The 15,897-nt window shown below is 29.3% G+C and overlaps 5 protein-coding genes across 15 annotated transcripts in view; 3 read left to right on the forward strand and 2 right to left on the reverse strand.

Annotated features, from left to right (window-relative positions):
- Window positions 1-2,210, forward strand: part of LOC106653879 (solute carrier family 12 member 4) — a 106,120-nt gene extending 103,910 nt beyond the window's left edge. For all 8 annotated transcript variants that reach the window (XM_023462672.1, XM_014373486.2, XM_014373489.2 and 5 more), the window contains 3 exons: window positions 650-930; window positions 1,011-1,150; window positions 1,211-2,210. In XM_023462672.1, the coding sequence (XP_023318440.1) occupies window positions 650-930; window positions 1,011-1,150; window positions 1,211-1,302 (513 nt within the window). In that variant the 3' untranslated portion in view covers window positions 1,303-2,210. The remainder of the gene's footprint in view (window positions 1-649; window positions 931-1,010; window positions 1,151-1,210) is intronic.
- Window positions 2,211-7,475: 5,265 nt separating this feature from the next.
- Window positions 7,476-8,782, forward strand: LOC106653864. Of its 2 annotated transcripts, none has more exons than XM_014373458.2 (4): window positions 7,476-7,585; window positions 7,971-8,245; window positions 8,363-8,464; window positions 8,559-8,782. In XM_014373458.2, coding segments are annotated over exons 1-4 (516 nt in total). In that variant the 5' UTR covers window positions 7,476-7,584; the 3' UTR covers window positions 8,697-8,782. The 2 variants fall into 2 exon arrangements, with proteins under 2 accessions (XP_014228944.1, XP_014228945.1); XM_014373459.2 differs by lacking the exon at window positions 7,476-7,585 and adding an exon at window positions 7,595-7,682.
- A 2-nt stretch (window positions 8,783-8,784) lies between these two features.
- Window positions 8,785-10,144, reverse strand: LOC106653912. Of its 2 annotated transcripts, none has more exons than XM_014373571.2 (2): window positions 9,819-10,144; window positions 8,785-9,473 (listed from the first exon to the last, which is right to left on the reverse strand). In XM_014373571.2, exon 2 carries the CDS (start codon window positions 9,408-9,410, stop codon window positions 8,949-8,951), a length of 462 nt encoding a protein of 153 aa, XP_014229057.1. In that variant the 5' UTR covers window positions 9,411-9,473; window positions 9,819-10,144; the 3' UTR covers window positions 8,785-8,948. The 2 variants fall into 2 exon arrangements, with proteins under 2 accessions (XP_014229057.1, XP_014229055.1); XM_014373569.2 differs by having other exon boundaries at window positions 9,741-10,144.
- On the forward strand, window positions 10,145-11,789 carry LOC106653911 (exosome complex exonuclease RRP42). Its single transcript, XM_014373568.2, has 6 exons — window positions 10,145-10,330; window positions 10,401-10,597; window positions 10,668-10,827; window positions 10,908-11,102; window positions 11,179-11,334; window positions 11,589-11,789. Exons 1-6 carry the CDS (start codon window positions 10,271-10,273, stop codon window positions 11,688-11,690), a joined length of 870 nt encoding a protein of 289 aa, XP_014229054.1. The 5' UTR covers window positions 10,145-10,270; the 3' UTR covers window positions 11,691-11,789.
- Window positions 11,771-15,789, reverse strand: LOC106653910 (puromycin-sensitive aminopeptidase). Of its 2 annotated transcripts, none has more exons than XM_014373567.2 (7): window positions 15,442-15,789; window positions 14,802-14,892; window positions 14,548-14,670; window positions 14,246-14,487; window positions 14,006-14,153; window positions 12,480-13,942; window positions 11,771-12,400 (listed from the first exon to the last, which is right to left on the reverse strand). In XM_014373567.2, exons 2-7 carry the CDS (start codon window positions 14,814-14,816, stop codon window positions 11,782-11,784), a joined length of 2,610 nt encoding a protein of 869 aa, XP_014229053.1. In that variant the 5' UTR covers window positions 14,817-14,892; window positions 15,442-15,789; the 3' UTR covers window positions 11,771-11,781. The 2 variants fall into 2 exon arrangements, with proteins under 2 accessions (XP_014229053.1, XP_023318424.1); XM_023462656.1 differs by lacking the exon at window positions 15,442-15,789 and adding an exon at window positions 14,977-15,422.
- Window positions 15,790-15,897: the final 108 nt, after the last annotated feature.

Here is a 15,897-nt window from a genome sequence, read left to right on the forward strand (position 1 = left end):
CGAGGAAAAAAGTTGATACAATTACAGTTTTATACCCAAGGGCATCTTTATTGTCAACTTTTTGCCTACAAACACTTCAAGTTTTTTCTTGGTGCATTAGTAATTTTACTATTTGTAATGAAACCGGTTTCTGACTTATTAGAGTGGACGTCATTTCTGAAATTATGGACCAATAAAAACAAAATAATCAATAATATTTATATCAATAAAAAAGATAAATATCAAGTAATTACTATATCACCAAATCTCTACTGTTCATTTTCAGCTTATAAATATATTATATAGACGGCACTTTCATGTTGAATGTAGCAGATACACATAATCTCTCATATTATATGTTCTATAATTTCATATAGTGCTTTACAAGCTAAATTTACATAGCCGTAGTTTCACCGCCGAAGTGATTTCTCAACAGAATCAAAAACGTTAATACAGACAAGTGTGATTAATAAACGTCAAATTAATCAGTCAAAATTGAATTTTTTTCTTACAAAGCATGTTTGTATTAACAAGCACAGATAAAGATATGAATATTCCAACAGACCAGTCGAGAAAACCAAATTATTAAATTATAAAACTTCCAAATATTTGGATCTTATAATAACATTTTTCAATCTTTTTCCCCCTTTCTCTTGCTAACACTAAATAGGTACAAGCGATTGTAGATCATCATCACCAGAACGTCGAACCGAAACAGACCAAAGTACGTTTCCAGGAGCCGCACAATCAACAGACTAGCGACGAACAAACGGATTCAAATAAGAGCACATCTCTCGAGGAAAAGGAAAAAGGTGATGAGTCGAAAAAATCATCAGCTGAAAATTCTCCAAAACCCGTCAACAAGCAAAGCGGCGAGAAGAGCTCATCCGGCGATGGAGAGGCTACTGAAAATAGCAAAGATCAAGAAGGCGAGGCCGAACCACTTCAACCGTGAGCTCAATTTTTTTTACTTTTGGGGAACATTTTTTGAAATTTGTTTTGACATTTTCGTTTTATTAATTTTTTATTAGTGGAGAGGATAATGTCAGGAGCATGCATACTGCGCTCAAATTGAACGAGGTGATTGTCAACAAGAGTCATGATGCACAGCTTGTTATATTGAACTTGCCAGGACCACCGAAAGAAACTAGCATAGAGCGAGAATCTAACTGTAAGTGAAACATTTTTTTTAATTTTATCGGGATGGAGATTAAATTTTATTTTGATACAGACATGGAATTCTTGGAAGTACTCACGGAGGGTTTGGAGCGAGTATTAATAGTACGGGGAAGTGGACGCGAAGTCATCACCATGTACTCGTGAAGAGAATCAACGAAAAACGCCATAGAGCAAATATTAAATCACTACTTGTTACTACTATTACTACTAAAACTATTTCTGCAACTTCAACTATTCTTGACCATCTTCGAAACGACAACAATAACAGCAGTAACATCAGCAGCAGCAGCAATATCGGAACAGCAGTTCATTTTCACCGGCACAGCTATTACTATGAAAATCGTCATCAATATTTATTCCACTAACGTACGTGCGAAAACGTGTGTAACCATGTAAATGTATGCTACAGAAAAATTGCACGAGGAATAGATAAACGATTGAACGAAAGAAATTCATTATTCACGCCAAAGTAACGTGCCAAAGTTCATATTTGTGAAAAAAGGACAAGAGTGTGAGAATGTGTGCCATACGTATTTTAATTATTACTCGCTTTACTACCAGAGATCGCTGCAGCTTTTTTGTCGACGTGCGAGTCTAAAGCGTCATTTTTTTGTTTTCACTCGCAATACGCGAATCTATTTCTATTTATCCGAGATATTGCGCTAGCTGCTCTTTAAATACTGTTTATTAATGTTGATCTCGACAATTATTATCATCATACGCGCATATACATGACGGACGAAATATCATCGTTCCTTTTATAATCACGTAAACTGATAAACAATAACAACAATCGAGAGTCGAAAACCGTAGATAATACTGAACATTAGTAATAAGTAGCGAAATAAAAAATTTCATTTTTCAAAAAGCTACATAAGAGGGGGAAAGTAAATTGAAATGAAGTGTAACCTCAAGCACAGGTTACTCGACTGCACATCTGGTTATATTATTAGACACTACAAAAGCTTGTAATTCTCATTTGGCTTACATTCACAAATAAGTGTAAGCATTTTTCGATAAACAAAAATACATGAATTTCCGCCACGTCAAAACAAAAATTGAAAATACGACAAATTTATAATTTTAATAAATAATAAGATAATAATGTCGAGAACATCGTAAATATTAAATTAGTATAAAAATGAACAAAAAACAAATCAAAATTCAAGTCCGAGGCTAAGATCGAAGCATCTACGAAAACCACTGCCACAATACTTTCTAAATGCTTCGCGTTTATCCAACGACGACTATTATGAGTAGCACGAGATGAATATAAAAAATGTAGGTGTCTACAAAAAAAAAAAAAAAAAAAAAAAAAAAAAAAAAAAAAAAAAAAAAAAAAAAAAAAAAAAAAAAAAAAAAAAAAAAAAAAAAAAAAAAAAAAAAAAAAAAAAAAAAAAAAAAAAAAAAAAAAAAAAAAAAAAAAAAAAAAAAAAAAAAAAAAAAAAAAAAAAAAAAAAAAAAAAAAAAAAAAAAAAAAAAAAAAAAAAAAAAAAAAAAAAAAAAAAAAAAAAAAAAAAAAAAAAAAAAAAAAAAAAAAAAAAAAAAAAAAAAAAAAAAAAAAAAAAAAAAAAAAAAAAAAAAAAAAAAAAAAAAAAATAGTAAAAAGCAGCGAAGAGTATTAGTTACTTTTCTACATGCATTATGTGTCGTTTATTGTACTCATTATTGAATAAAGGCGAACTACATAAATAACTTACGATAGGTCGTATGATTATACTTTGGATATTGCTTGATATTAATAGTGACATAAACTCACTGATAAACGTAACTTATTATATAGAGTGAAAAAAGGAAAAACAAAACAAATATTAGCCTAGACTTGAATAGTATACATGATTTTTTTCACATGTGTGTACACAATTATCGCATTTCCAGTGAGTGTAAGAACTACATAACGAAAACGAAAAATTAACGATCGATTGAATGTCAAAAAAAAAGTATATCTCTTATTACTTCGACGATTTTTAACAACTTGTATACGTGACGTAGAGGGAAACAACAATAGGGACAATTTTCCTGTCTTACGCGTAATGAAGGCCTATTCATGAATCACAAAATTTTTCCATTCGAACGCGAAAGGATGCTGTTTTTCCACAAATACTCAAACTTTTTTGCGCGCGCGAGCGTCTGATATGATTTTTCACACCGTGCATGTACGTGTATCGTTTCGCACGCACATTCATATTCGATTTTTAGCCTTACAAATAAAATGCCAAACAACAAATCAGATACAATGTATCGTATCATGGCGTAATTTTATTCGTTTCGTGAAACGAAATTTCGATTACTCGAGAAAAATGTAAGAAAAAAGGACGTGGCACGATAAGAACGTTTTACAACGTTCTTTTCATTAATACTTGATATAATATAAATATTATTATATTAATATAGCCATCGTATTATTAAATACGTAAGGATAAAAAACACTGATATAAAGTACACTATTCGTACTGCATACATAATATTTAGTATACAATACTGAAAATCTCTGGCATTCTTTAACTGAGATATATATTATATATAACATACTATACATTATGATAAAAAAGTATACTCAACGCGCTCAATCGGACACTAGCGCAAAGAGTGTACATCTTTTTAAAACAAACCAAACACTTACGATACTTACGATACTTAAATGAAAAAATTCAAACACGATACGATTAATTAAAGTGTCGCATAGATCGCAAAAAAGTAATTGATTAACATTCTTATAGTTCGTAATTAAAAATTACCCAAACCATACGTTACAAAAATCATGTATCACTCTATGCAAACCATTATAATTAATGTCTGCGCCAGATAAAAGAACATTATTTGCATTACAGTGCTCGTAAAATGATAATTGCATCTGTCCCCAATGCTGCTTACTCAAAATTAATTTGAATACACCTTTATTTAGTTATTTATAAAATAAGCGAAATGTTATACACATACAAAAAATAGAAAGAAAAAGAAAGTCTTAACGAATGAAGAAGGCAATTCTTCAATTATTTCATTTTCCTATCGCATAAGTATTTTTTAAAAATGTCTATTATATTTCGAGTGAAACAAGAGTAACGCGAAGACTTGGTGTGATCTTCAATAGTCGATAGATATAAAATTGCAATCCGCATTTTTTTAAAGTTTTGACGTTTCCACAGTTCTAAACTATAGAGATCACAAAAGTACGTATGTATGTATGATTAACATTCAAGTGATGTTTATACATACATGGGTGCAATTAATTGTATAATATATTAATTATATACCTTGGCCAAAGAAAAAGACCAGCTCAAAGTAAACGTATAAAGCACACGTACATAACATAAATATTATTGAATTGAAAAAAGAAGAAACATCAAAGCAATATACAGAATTTGAATTAACTATAATTATGAAAAAAATCCACATAAAAAGTATTTAAAATATTCCAAATAACATTAAAAAATTAAAGCTGGCACATGAAATTTAATTTTGCTATGAAATTAATAAATTCATTTAAAAGAAATTGGAATTAGGCAAGAAAAAGACAATTCAAAACCACTCTTTTGTCTGCTGATTAGTAAAATATTACAATGATATAAATATACGCGACATTGACGGTTCGTGTATGAGAATTTTATAATTTTATTATGTGTTATGGTTGCTTACAATATAAATGACCATTGTACTATATTATATATTTTATTGTGTATTTTGCCAAGGTAGTACCGGTGCATTGCATAGTTTATACTAAATACAATTTAAAGAGACAAAAAAAAGTAAAAGTGTTGACTATACGTTAGGTAAATTTTAATTAAGTACAAGATATCTGCGTATTGATTAAGGTTCGTGGGTTATTCTAAAAAAAAACAAACAAGATAATATCGATACGTAGGCTGGAATCAAAAGAAACAAAAAAAATGCAAATACATTTTTTCGTAAGAGTGATATTCAAAAAAACCTAGTTATTATAAGCAAAAGAAAAATTTACGGAACGAATGCTGTCTTAGAGAGATTATTATGAAAAAACAAAGCTTCGTTTATAATACATTTTTAAGAAATTTGACGATATGATTGATGCAGTTTTTTTATTACAAGAGCACTTTAAATATGTTGCTATGTGTATAAATATTGATTGAAAGAGAGAATTGTTGTATATAAATACGAAACACAAAAAAGCGTGTAGATAGGTGAATAATGGCTAAAAAGTATTTATTTGTTTAAAAAAATGTTTGTTTGAATGCAAAGAATGTTCCGTTTTAATTTGAATACAAAACATCACCGATTGAAATGTTTTTTTTATTTTACAAATGCACAATTGTAATTATCGAAACTCATTGAAGTACCTCGTCTCAATGACTTACTGTATCTGCGTACTTACTTTTTATTTTTGTTTGCTTTGGCGATTTATACTCTGTGCACAATAGCGTATCACCAAATATAATAATGAATACCCTACAAAATAATAGTTAAAAAAAATTATCACTCACGCGATATGAATTGAATTCTATAACTGTGCCTGCAGGTTCGGGGCTTAATAGTTGAGAAAACAAAATGTTTATTAGAATATGCTATTTCATTGAATGCGATTGATTTTATTGTTAATGTTATTTCCAAAAATCATGTGAACCCCTTCGCATTTGTATACTTTGTAACAAAAAAAAGAAAAAAAAAGAAAGAAATACCATTTGGCTGTGAGTCGCACGAGAGTAACTACACGATAGAGAAAAAATCATGTGTCAAACGCAAGAATTTTATTTTTTTTTTTGTGAGAAGAGGACGCGCAGATTTTTCAAAGTACTAAAAACCATTCTTTTTCGTATCTTCTGCATACACTTACACGCTCACACACTAACAAATATAAAAGCATTTAACGAATGAAATTCTCTCTCTAGATTCTCACCTTCGACATTTATATGAGAAATAAAACTCATAATTTTTAACATAATATTCCCGAAATGCAATGGATATTTTGAAAATTCCAAAGACCTGAGAGATTCGTAAAAAAGAGAGCAGATATATTTCCGTTGATATGATAATAGATTAAAATGTGTTGAATATAACTTGTTAAGTTTGCAAAAAGGATGCCTTGAAAAAAACTATTCGTTAAACGTTTCATCGTTGTTATATTATAATTTGTGTACTCCTGTATTGCATAAGTGTAAAAGCATCGTCATAATTCCGTAAAAGGCATTTTTATCATTGTGTATTTTTTATCAAACTATCATTATGAAATATGCCAATACAAATGAATATTTTTATTAACAAGATAATGTTTGTTCATCATCATCGTACCAATTGAGCCATTTAATATTTTTTTATATGAAAATAGTTTAGTCCAAAAACCTTTGTATTTACATTTTTTTGAATCATACGTGTATTTTATTTTATCATAAATGATGTATGCAAATTGGGAGATAAAACGTGCAAGAGGGAAAACGTTAGAAGAATTATTTGAAAAAATGAAAAGTATAAATATATATAAATAATAAATATAAATAAAAAATATTATATTTGTAGATAAAAAAAAAACTTTAGTCATCTGATATAGAAAATAGAGTCAATACTGTGAAATATCTATAATAATAATAATAATAATAATAATAATAATAATAATAATAATAATAATTACAACAATAATAATAATTATTATATAATTATAATAACCCTTTTAGCAGTTAGATAAAAACAAAAATACTTGTAATTATAACACTTATAAATGATTGACGATGAAAAAAATATATTGCAATTGAAACAACTAAATAAATATATGATCTATCTATGACTAGTTTATTCTGCATAAGAAATTGATTTTTACCATCCCCCTTCCATAATCATAACTGATAATGATTTTTTTATTTTCACCTCAAAAATAATTTATAAGTTCTGATAAAAACATAGAAAATGGTACAAGTACACATCAATTTAATACTTTAATATTTTGTAGTAAATTTTTAATATTTAAAAAATTCTGCCCACATAATACGGTGTTTTGATTAAAAAATAAAAAGAACGTTATCTTGATTTTACACATCTTTTTAAAATACATGTTTTTGAGATTAAAAACTCACTTTATTGTATATTTATAGACATGAATTCAATGAATCTCGAAAATGAATTAAATTAATAATAATTCCTTTTTACACTAATTATATTCAAATATTTTTGCGCGCTCTTTTTGAGTTATCAATTCATGAACAATGTCATCATTTGTAGCTTCATCGTGTTAAAAATAACTGTGTAAATCGCGCTGTTTTAAAATATAAATAAATATAATTGCTTTCTGCATTCTGCAGAAGTTCAATTCTTTGACTTTGTCTGACAGACTATATTTTCAATTTCGGAGTGTGCGCACACCGGCGATGATATATTCTCAATGGCTAGAATCATGTGACGTAACTCAGAATCCATTTCTTATAACCTGCTCTCCGTCAGGGTGCGGAATCAGGAACAATCAAAAGTTAGTATACTATTATTATTTTGAAAAACGTTTGATCCCACGCCGTATGTTACTTTTGTACACCTTTGATTTATTTACCACTTGAAGCAGACAAAAAGTCGGTGAACTATTATATTCTGCTTCTTATGTTGCTTCTAAAGTGCCTTTAGCTTTTTTATGTATATATGTTGCAATCTATTGACATTATTTGATTCTATTATTTGTCAAATGTTTGTGACAGAATATGATTTTTTAATTTACAGTAGTCAACACTGAATTTTCAGTTAGCTTTAACTAATATTTAGAACTCTTCTATACTTATTCCTCTCAGTGTTCTAAAATAACCATGTTCATGTGTATAGCTAAAGAGCATTGACAGTTGCATTATAGTCCTTTTTTATTTTAGTGGGTGCAGAAGAACCAATTGTCAACGAGCATGGATGCTCCAATTCTGGGGGTGTCAAGGTCATGGGCATCCAAGGGAGGATGGCGCGAGAGAGAGAAAGGTTGATTGGCATGACAGATGCTGAACGTGCATGGAGAGCGAAATGGGTTAAAGATCAACAACTTCATGGAGAACCAATTGTTCCAGAAAATTTTTATAAAAACAGATACAACCCCATCAGAAGATTCTACAGATACCCATTGGATAAATTTGAGGCTGCTATAGGTCCTGTAGTGGTACGTTTAAATTTTAACTAACTTTTGAACATCAAAATTTTAAATTAAACAGCCAAATTCTGTTTAAATCTCTTTGATTTGTAGATAAACTTTAACATTGTTTAATTATCTTTTCAGGGATCTATGAAAGCACAAGTAATAAGACATCTGATAGCTAAATGCTCAATGGGTCTTTTATTCACCTATTCAGTTCATTACTATTTCAAATACAACGCAGGAGTAAGTTGCAGTTGAAAATCATAAATATTACTCAAACAACTTAGTTTATTTATTCAAAAACTAATTAATAATTGTCTATTTTTTTTTCAATTAGGATTGGACTCGTAAAGGAGGATGGAAAGTTACATCAAACAGACCAGCTATGGCACCTGGTGATCCAGACTTTCCCAACTTCAAAGATACTAAACCAAATGAATATGCTACTTTTGGTTTTGAAAAGTCCCCTATATAAACATTTGCAGCAATAATAATGTAAATATAGTGTAATAGTCTAAATTTTCAATGTTATTCCAATTAAGGGTTAATAAATTTACAAAAAATATGTTATTTCATTCTGGAAAAATTAACTTTTTTTATTTTCAACAAATACAAATTTGCTTCAATAGTTTGAAAATCTAAAAAATAATAAACTTTTTTATAAATACTTGAAATATAAACTAATTATATTAAAATACTGAGCAGCTGTGTTTCTAGATAGTAAAATTTACATACACATGAAAATGCATACAAAGATACCAATAAATCCTCCAAATAAATAATTCAGATCCATTGGTAATGGAGGATTAATACCAGGTTCATAGCTATCTTGGTATAATATGAACCATGTAAGAGCAGTGATACCAAGACCACTCAGAACAGCTTTGATGAATTGTTCATATGTATTTACAAATGTTTTAATAACATTTAGTTCAATATCTGGGTTGATATTGACATCAAAAATTGTACTTAGCTCTATTTTATAATATGTAGATATTATAGTGACAATTGATGTGAGTATAAAAAGAATTACAGAAAATCTCCATTCTCTAATTTTCAACATTTTCCATAATTGATTGGTAAATTCGATTGGAACTGATTTTGAATTATTTTTCTGTGTGACATTTTGATAGGACAGATTTCCTTCTGATTGTTGTACAGAAATATTTTCTTCCTGGTCAACATCCATTGTAGTAATAAAATTATATTTGATTTCTTGCTTTTTCAAGTCTAGATGATCCTTGTTTATAACCTGCAGATATTTACAAAAATAAAAATGAGTAAAATAATAGTTAAAAGGTAAAAAAATTTTATTGAGCATTCTAAATACATTTTAAAACTATTGAGAATATAGTGTAAGATATTAGAATTTCTTTGCATAGAAGGTCAAGAAATCGTATTGAGATTCAACAAGTATCGTGCGAAAAAATTTGCAAAATTTTTCGCATGACATGCTTGGTGCTAAATATAGCTTCCATTGCAGTAAGTGTACAGAATATCTAAAATTTAAAAACCCCACCTTTTTATAGAAAAAGTTTCTTATCAACTCATCGAAGAATAAGTTACTGATAACTCATGCGTAACAAATAACACTCACGATAAAAACAATCAAGCAAACGGATGTATTGGTTCACCTATTGTACGGCCTGTGACCGACGACTTATTTACACAACACTGACAGGCGCACACCTGTGTGTGTGTGTTACAGAGTATTCTTCGAATTTGTGAGCCTGCTAACATGCTGATTCTGTGTTCATAGTGTCCCTAGGATAGTCCGTCTAGTGTTTAAAGTCGGCATGCTATGCAATTTCAATTTGTTTCTGCTGTCTCGCACATGTGTTTTCTGTTGAAGTTTTATTTTGATTTCGTGAGTTTGTTGTTCAAATTTGAAAAGTGAATAAATATCTGGTTGCATAAAAATATCAACTTGTAAATTTTAAATACTACTGTTGAAAATTGATACATTTTGCTAATCTCTTTCAATAAAATAATTTTGAGAATTTGATCAGTGATATAAAAAGGTCACGTCAGTGGACAAATATATCAAAAATGTCTGAATTAGTATCACTGAGTTTGCCAGAAAAAACATTCATTTTACATGGCATTGACGTAAGAAAAAACCTTTTCACCATTGAATTTTAAAATTTTGTTTTTATAGCAATGTTACTTTTGTGGACAGGTCAATTTTAGAAATGATGGCAGATCTCGACTCGACTGTCGCCCTATTGAATTACAAACAAAAATTATGGATCAAGTTAATGGATCAGCCAAATTAAAAATTGATGATACAGAAATTCTTGTTGGTGTCAAAGTTGAAGAAGATACACCTGATGAAAATACACCATCTGAAGGAAAATTAGAATTTTTTGTTGATTGGTATGTCCCTTTTGTCTTAATAATTTAATATTGTTGTACATATTAACCCTTGCATATTTTTTTTATTAAGTTCAGCAAATGCTAACCCAATTTTTGAAGGAAAGGGTGGTGATGAATTGGCTAAGGAAATCAGTGATGCTTTGGCATTAGCATACAAAGATGTATTTGACTTGACAGAACTTTGTATATTACCATCTAAAAAATGTTGGAAATTATATGTTGACGTCTTAGTAAGTTTTGTTATATATGATTTGATAAATATGAATCAATTTATTGCATATTCTTGACGAATTCATTAAATTTCTTACAGATTCTTGCATGTGGTGGCAATTTATTTGATGCTGTTGCAGCAGCAGTCAAAGCAGCACTGTACAGTACAGAAATTCCACAAGTTAAAGATGCAGCAGTTGATGGAGTCGAAGCAGATATTTTTGTATCAGACGATATATTTAATTCTGTTAAATTAGATGTTAAAAATGCTCCTCTTCTTATTTCATTGTGCAAGGTAACAAAGGAACAAAAATCGATTTTATATTTTCTGTTCAAAGTTATTTTGAAAAATATATTCTATGCTTTCTCAGATTGGAGACAATTATGTAGTTGATCCAACTCCAGAAGAAGAAGTTTGTAGCAGTGCAACTGTTGTTGTAGCAGTTATGCCTAATGGAAGAACATCAGGTGGTTTGAAAACTGGATACGGAAGTCTAATGGTTGAAACTTGGCGCAAAGCTATACAAGTGAGTATTAATGTTGCATTTAAAATTATCCGTACAAGTATCCTAAAAATCAAAAAATACAAAAAAAAACTTTAAACATAAAAAAGTATTTGAGGCCTACACCATTTTACTAGACTAATGTCAAATATTTGGAGACCAATCTTAAACTATATGACATATCCTGGTTCTCTAATTAGGATTAATAAATATAGCATTGATTTTTAAATTGAAACTTCTGATGTAAGAAAATTAAATTGTTGACCATTTCATTTCAGATTGCAAAAAAAGTAGGAGTACAATTAAACAATGAAATAATGAAAGCTTTAGAAGAGGAAGAAAAACTTGGCCCAAACAGAGCATTATTTGGATTCCTTTGATAACACAAATAATAAATATTTTTAACAATAATGTATATAAAAAGCACTACATTAACAGATATATATCAAGCAAATAAATATCACAAATTTCTTATTGAACATTTAAAAAATCTTCTATTGCTTTAGTATCACGACTCAGCCAATCTAAATTTAATCTTATTGTTTCTAAACTTTGTTCTACAGTTCTTTTAGTACCAGGAACATTAGTTTTTTCAAAAAACTCTTTTACTTCTTGCATTGCTTCTTCTGAAACTATACCAGAAGTTACAACATCTACGATAATTGTCAAAAGAGTTCCACTTTGACAACAATCAATAAATGAATTTACATTGTTTTTGAAATATTGCCAAGCAAGAAGTTGTCCTGAATAACTCATGGTTACAGAATGTATGGCTTTGACAGTGTCTTGTGCTCGTACTTGTTTACTCATAGAAAATTCAAGAGTTCTCTGAAGAAGATTCATATCTTTAACAGCACCAAGTGAAGCTAAAATTCTATTTTTCTCTTCAGAGTTATCAGTTTCCTTGAATAAAGTTAATATTTTTTCAAAAGTATCTGTACCACCATCTGATAACACTGCTTTATATACAAATTCACGAAAGTCCGCTGGCAATATATTTTGTTTATTGATATGCATGTCAAAACGTCGTTTAGCTTCGTTAATAATATCTTTATCTTCAAAACTAACTAGTTGAGATAAAATTGATATTCTGGAATAAATTTAAAAAAAGTTTGTAATAAAATTAAATTTTCTCATTATATTATACAAGAAGAAATAATATTGATTACCTCAGGAGAGTATCTAATTGATTTTCATTGTAACTTGAATTCCACCTTAATTTAGAATAAACATTAGATAAAAGTTCTCTACCAAATGATTTAAATTTTTGATGTAGAGATTCTACTTTCGATAAAATGTGCCCAATTTTTTTCAAATGATTTAGTATACACAACCAAACATTGTAGTCAGTTTCATCTTTAAATTCTTTTAACATTTTTAAATACTCGACAGTAGATGCTCTTCCAGCCACAACAGTGGCAAAAAAATCATCCAATAAACCAAGACGATCAAATGCAGGTATAGTGTTGCTGCGAATCGCAGGTATAAATAACTTCATCAAATCATTACTGTATAAAGTTCTGAAAAATCCTATAGTACCACAATTTATTTTCACCCAAATTTTTTCAGGTACATCTTCTATGGCAATATCTGTGTGTTTTTCATCAAAAATTATTGTTTTAAAAACTTTTTCAGGGTTTTCTGCACTGCAGAAAGTAATTGGAATCATCCATGTATTATTTGTTTTATCTATAGATCCATTTATCAAAAATCTTTCTTGAGTTAAAGAAAAAATTCTTGTGTTGGAATCGTTTGATAATTTTTCTGTAACTGATACAAGAGGAAAACCTTTCAATCGTGTCCAAGTCGACATTATTCTATTTATAGGTTTTTTACTAGTTTCTTCTAAAGCACGCCATAAATCATCAGTTTCTACATTAGAGTATATGTATCGGTTGAGATATAATGTCATGCCTTTTCGAAAATCTTCAGTTCCTATATAGTTGTGAATCATTCTTATAATACTAGCTCCTTTATTGTATGATATTTGATCAAAAATTTCTGTTATTTCTGATGGATTTTGAACAGGAACTTCAATTGGATGGGTGTTATCTAAAGCATCTAAATCTAAAGCTTTGATAAATTTAGTATTTAAAAATTGTGCCCAAACATCATATTCTGGATATAAATTATCAATGCATAGATTTTCCATAAAAGATGCATATCCTTCATTTAACCATAAATGAGTCCACCACTCCATAGTGACAAGATTACCAAACCACTGATGAGCCATTTCATGAGCAATTGTCAGAGCAGCTTTTTGTTTTTTACTAGTTGAACTATTTTGAGAATCTACTAAAAGTACTGCTTCTCTAAAAGTGATCATTCCCCAGTTTTCCATAGCACTGAAACTGAAGTCGGCTAACGCTATTAAGTCAATTTTCTTTAAAGGAAATGGTATATTAAAATAATTTTCAAAAAATTGCAATGATTTTGTTCCAACTTGTAGAGCAAATTCACCCTGAGAAATTTTTTCTTTAGAGGCATGAACTCTCACTGATGTATTTCCCACACTTGATTCAATGAAATCATAATCAGAGATCATTATTGCTACTAAGTAAGTAGACATAACTGGTGTTGTATGAAAACTAATAGTTTTCAAGGAATTTGATGAAATTTCAGTTCTAATCTCCTGAAAAATAATTTTTAAAATTAAAAACTTGATAACAATAGAGATTTAAATTTTATTACCAACCATATTTGATGATGCATTTAAATGTTTGTCAATTGTTAAGCTTACATCAAATGTAGCTTTAAGTTTGGGTTCATCCCAACATGGAAAACACCGTCTAGCATCGGTAGGTGCAAATTGTGTGATAGCTGCATACTTTGTTTTTCCCTCACTATAAATATTACAGAAAGTAAATGGATTTAGAAAATTTTTATTAAAATGTTAAATTTTGTATAATATTTTTAAAATGGGTTCTGATGATACCTAATATATTTAGAACGGTAGAAACCATTTAATTTTTCACTTATGACTCCTTTGAATTCAAAAATAAGAGTGCCCTTCAAAGTTGCTTCCAAGTCTTTTTCAAAATTTATGACAATTTTTTCCTCTGCTTCAAAATCATCAATTTTTTGAGCTACAAGCAATGTATCATTATTTTTGTATGATACAGTCTTGATTTCAAGACCCACAGAATTCACAATCACAGTTCTTGTTGGTTCTAACACCTACAAAAATCATTTATAAAACAATGCAAATAGATTTTTATATAGTTTTTTTAAATTTACCTTGACGTCGACACGCTGCGTGCCTACGTAACTAAAATTTTGCATATCACAAACGAGGTGAATATCGTAATGTATCGGCTGCACATTGTCAGGTAATCTATGAAACGGTAATTTTTCAGATCCCTGCACACGGAAAAAAAATAAAAATAAAATTATCCATGTAAAATTAATAAAAGGCAAAGCTTGCGAGGACATTTTTGCAAAAATGTTGTAAAAATATAGAGTGCAGTTCGTCGGAAAAATTATATATTTACTTTTTGGTGAGCCATTGCGATAATTGTAAATTTTCTTAAATGATACTCCGCAGTTGAATAATTCTGAGTTTGTGTGCGATGTACAGCTTATCTATTTTTGTAATAAAAAATAAAAAAAAGGATAAAGCATGTTATATAATTTCTTTGAATTTGCCAATCATTTCTCTAATTTTACTTCAGTTTGCTCATTTTGGTGTTTTTCAAAATTTTGCCACTTGCTTATGTCACTGATATTGGTAAAGACTCGCACATACTTAGTTCATCGCAAACTTTCAAGATGGAAATATTGTAAATACATATATAACAGATTATAAGAACTTTAAAATGCCAATTATGGTATATTTTTACATATTTCGGCGTTAGAGCTAGAGAAAAACAATTACTGTGAACTCGAAATGAATATTTTATTCTCAAAACGAACATAAATGTACCGAATTTGAAAGCAATTCAATATATCGCTTTATTTTCTCAGAAATTCATTTGGAGGTTGTTCAAATAATTTCTGAAAGGCACGTGAATACTCGATGTTTGTTAGATTTCAACAGTTTGTAAAAACATAAGCCACGTAATCGGAAATAGACTTAGACATGTACTGGCAAATTCTTAAAAAATTTCAATCATTATTACTTGAATTACATACTCAAGTTTCAACAATTTCGTCCAGATAGTCTTGGTGATTTGATAAATATTCCTTCATAGACTCTTATCACGGCATCAACGTCTGAGAATATATTACTATTGATTCAATAAGTAAATCATAAATTTCCTTTTTCCACCAAAAATAGAAAGAGTAAACACAAAACGTAATAATACTATAAAATATTGCACCAAAAACTTCTCATTCGATGTTGAATTAATTTTTTATGAAAGTTGGGCTAATGAATTTTTATTTAAAAATAAAATTCATTTAAAACAAATAATAGACGACTGTTAACTAACTGATGAAAGCTGTCAACTATTGTTGTGATTTTGTGAGAGGCTTGAGTTTCTCGTGAGTGCTCAGTGCATCATGAGTGCATGTGTTCTTCTCATTACGAAGTAGTGCTCTATATAGGCCGGGCGCGTGAGTGAAGGCGCCACCGGTCGTCTGCCTAGT

Source organism: Trichogramma pretiosum, unplaced genomic scaffold (genome assembly GCF_000599845.2).
Source record: "Trichogramma pretiosum strain Unisexual culture from Peru unplaced genomic scaffold, Tpre_2.0 scaffold11, whole genome shotgun sequence".
Lineage (NCBI taxonomy): Eukaryota > Metazoa > Arthropoda > Insecta > Hymenoptera > Trichogrammatidae > Trichogramma > Trichogramma pretiosum.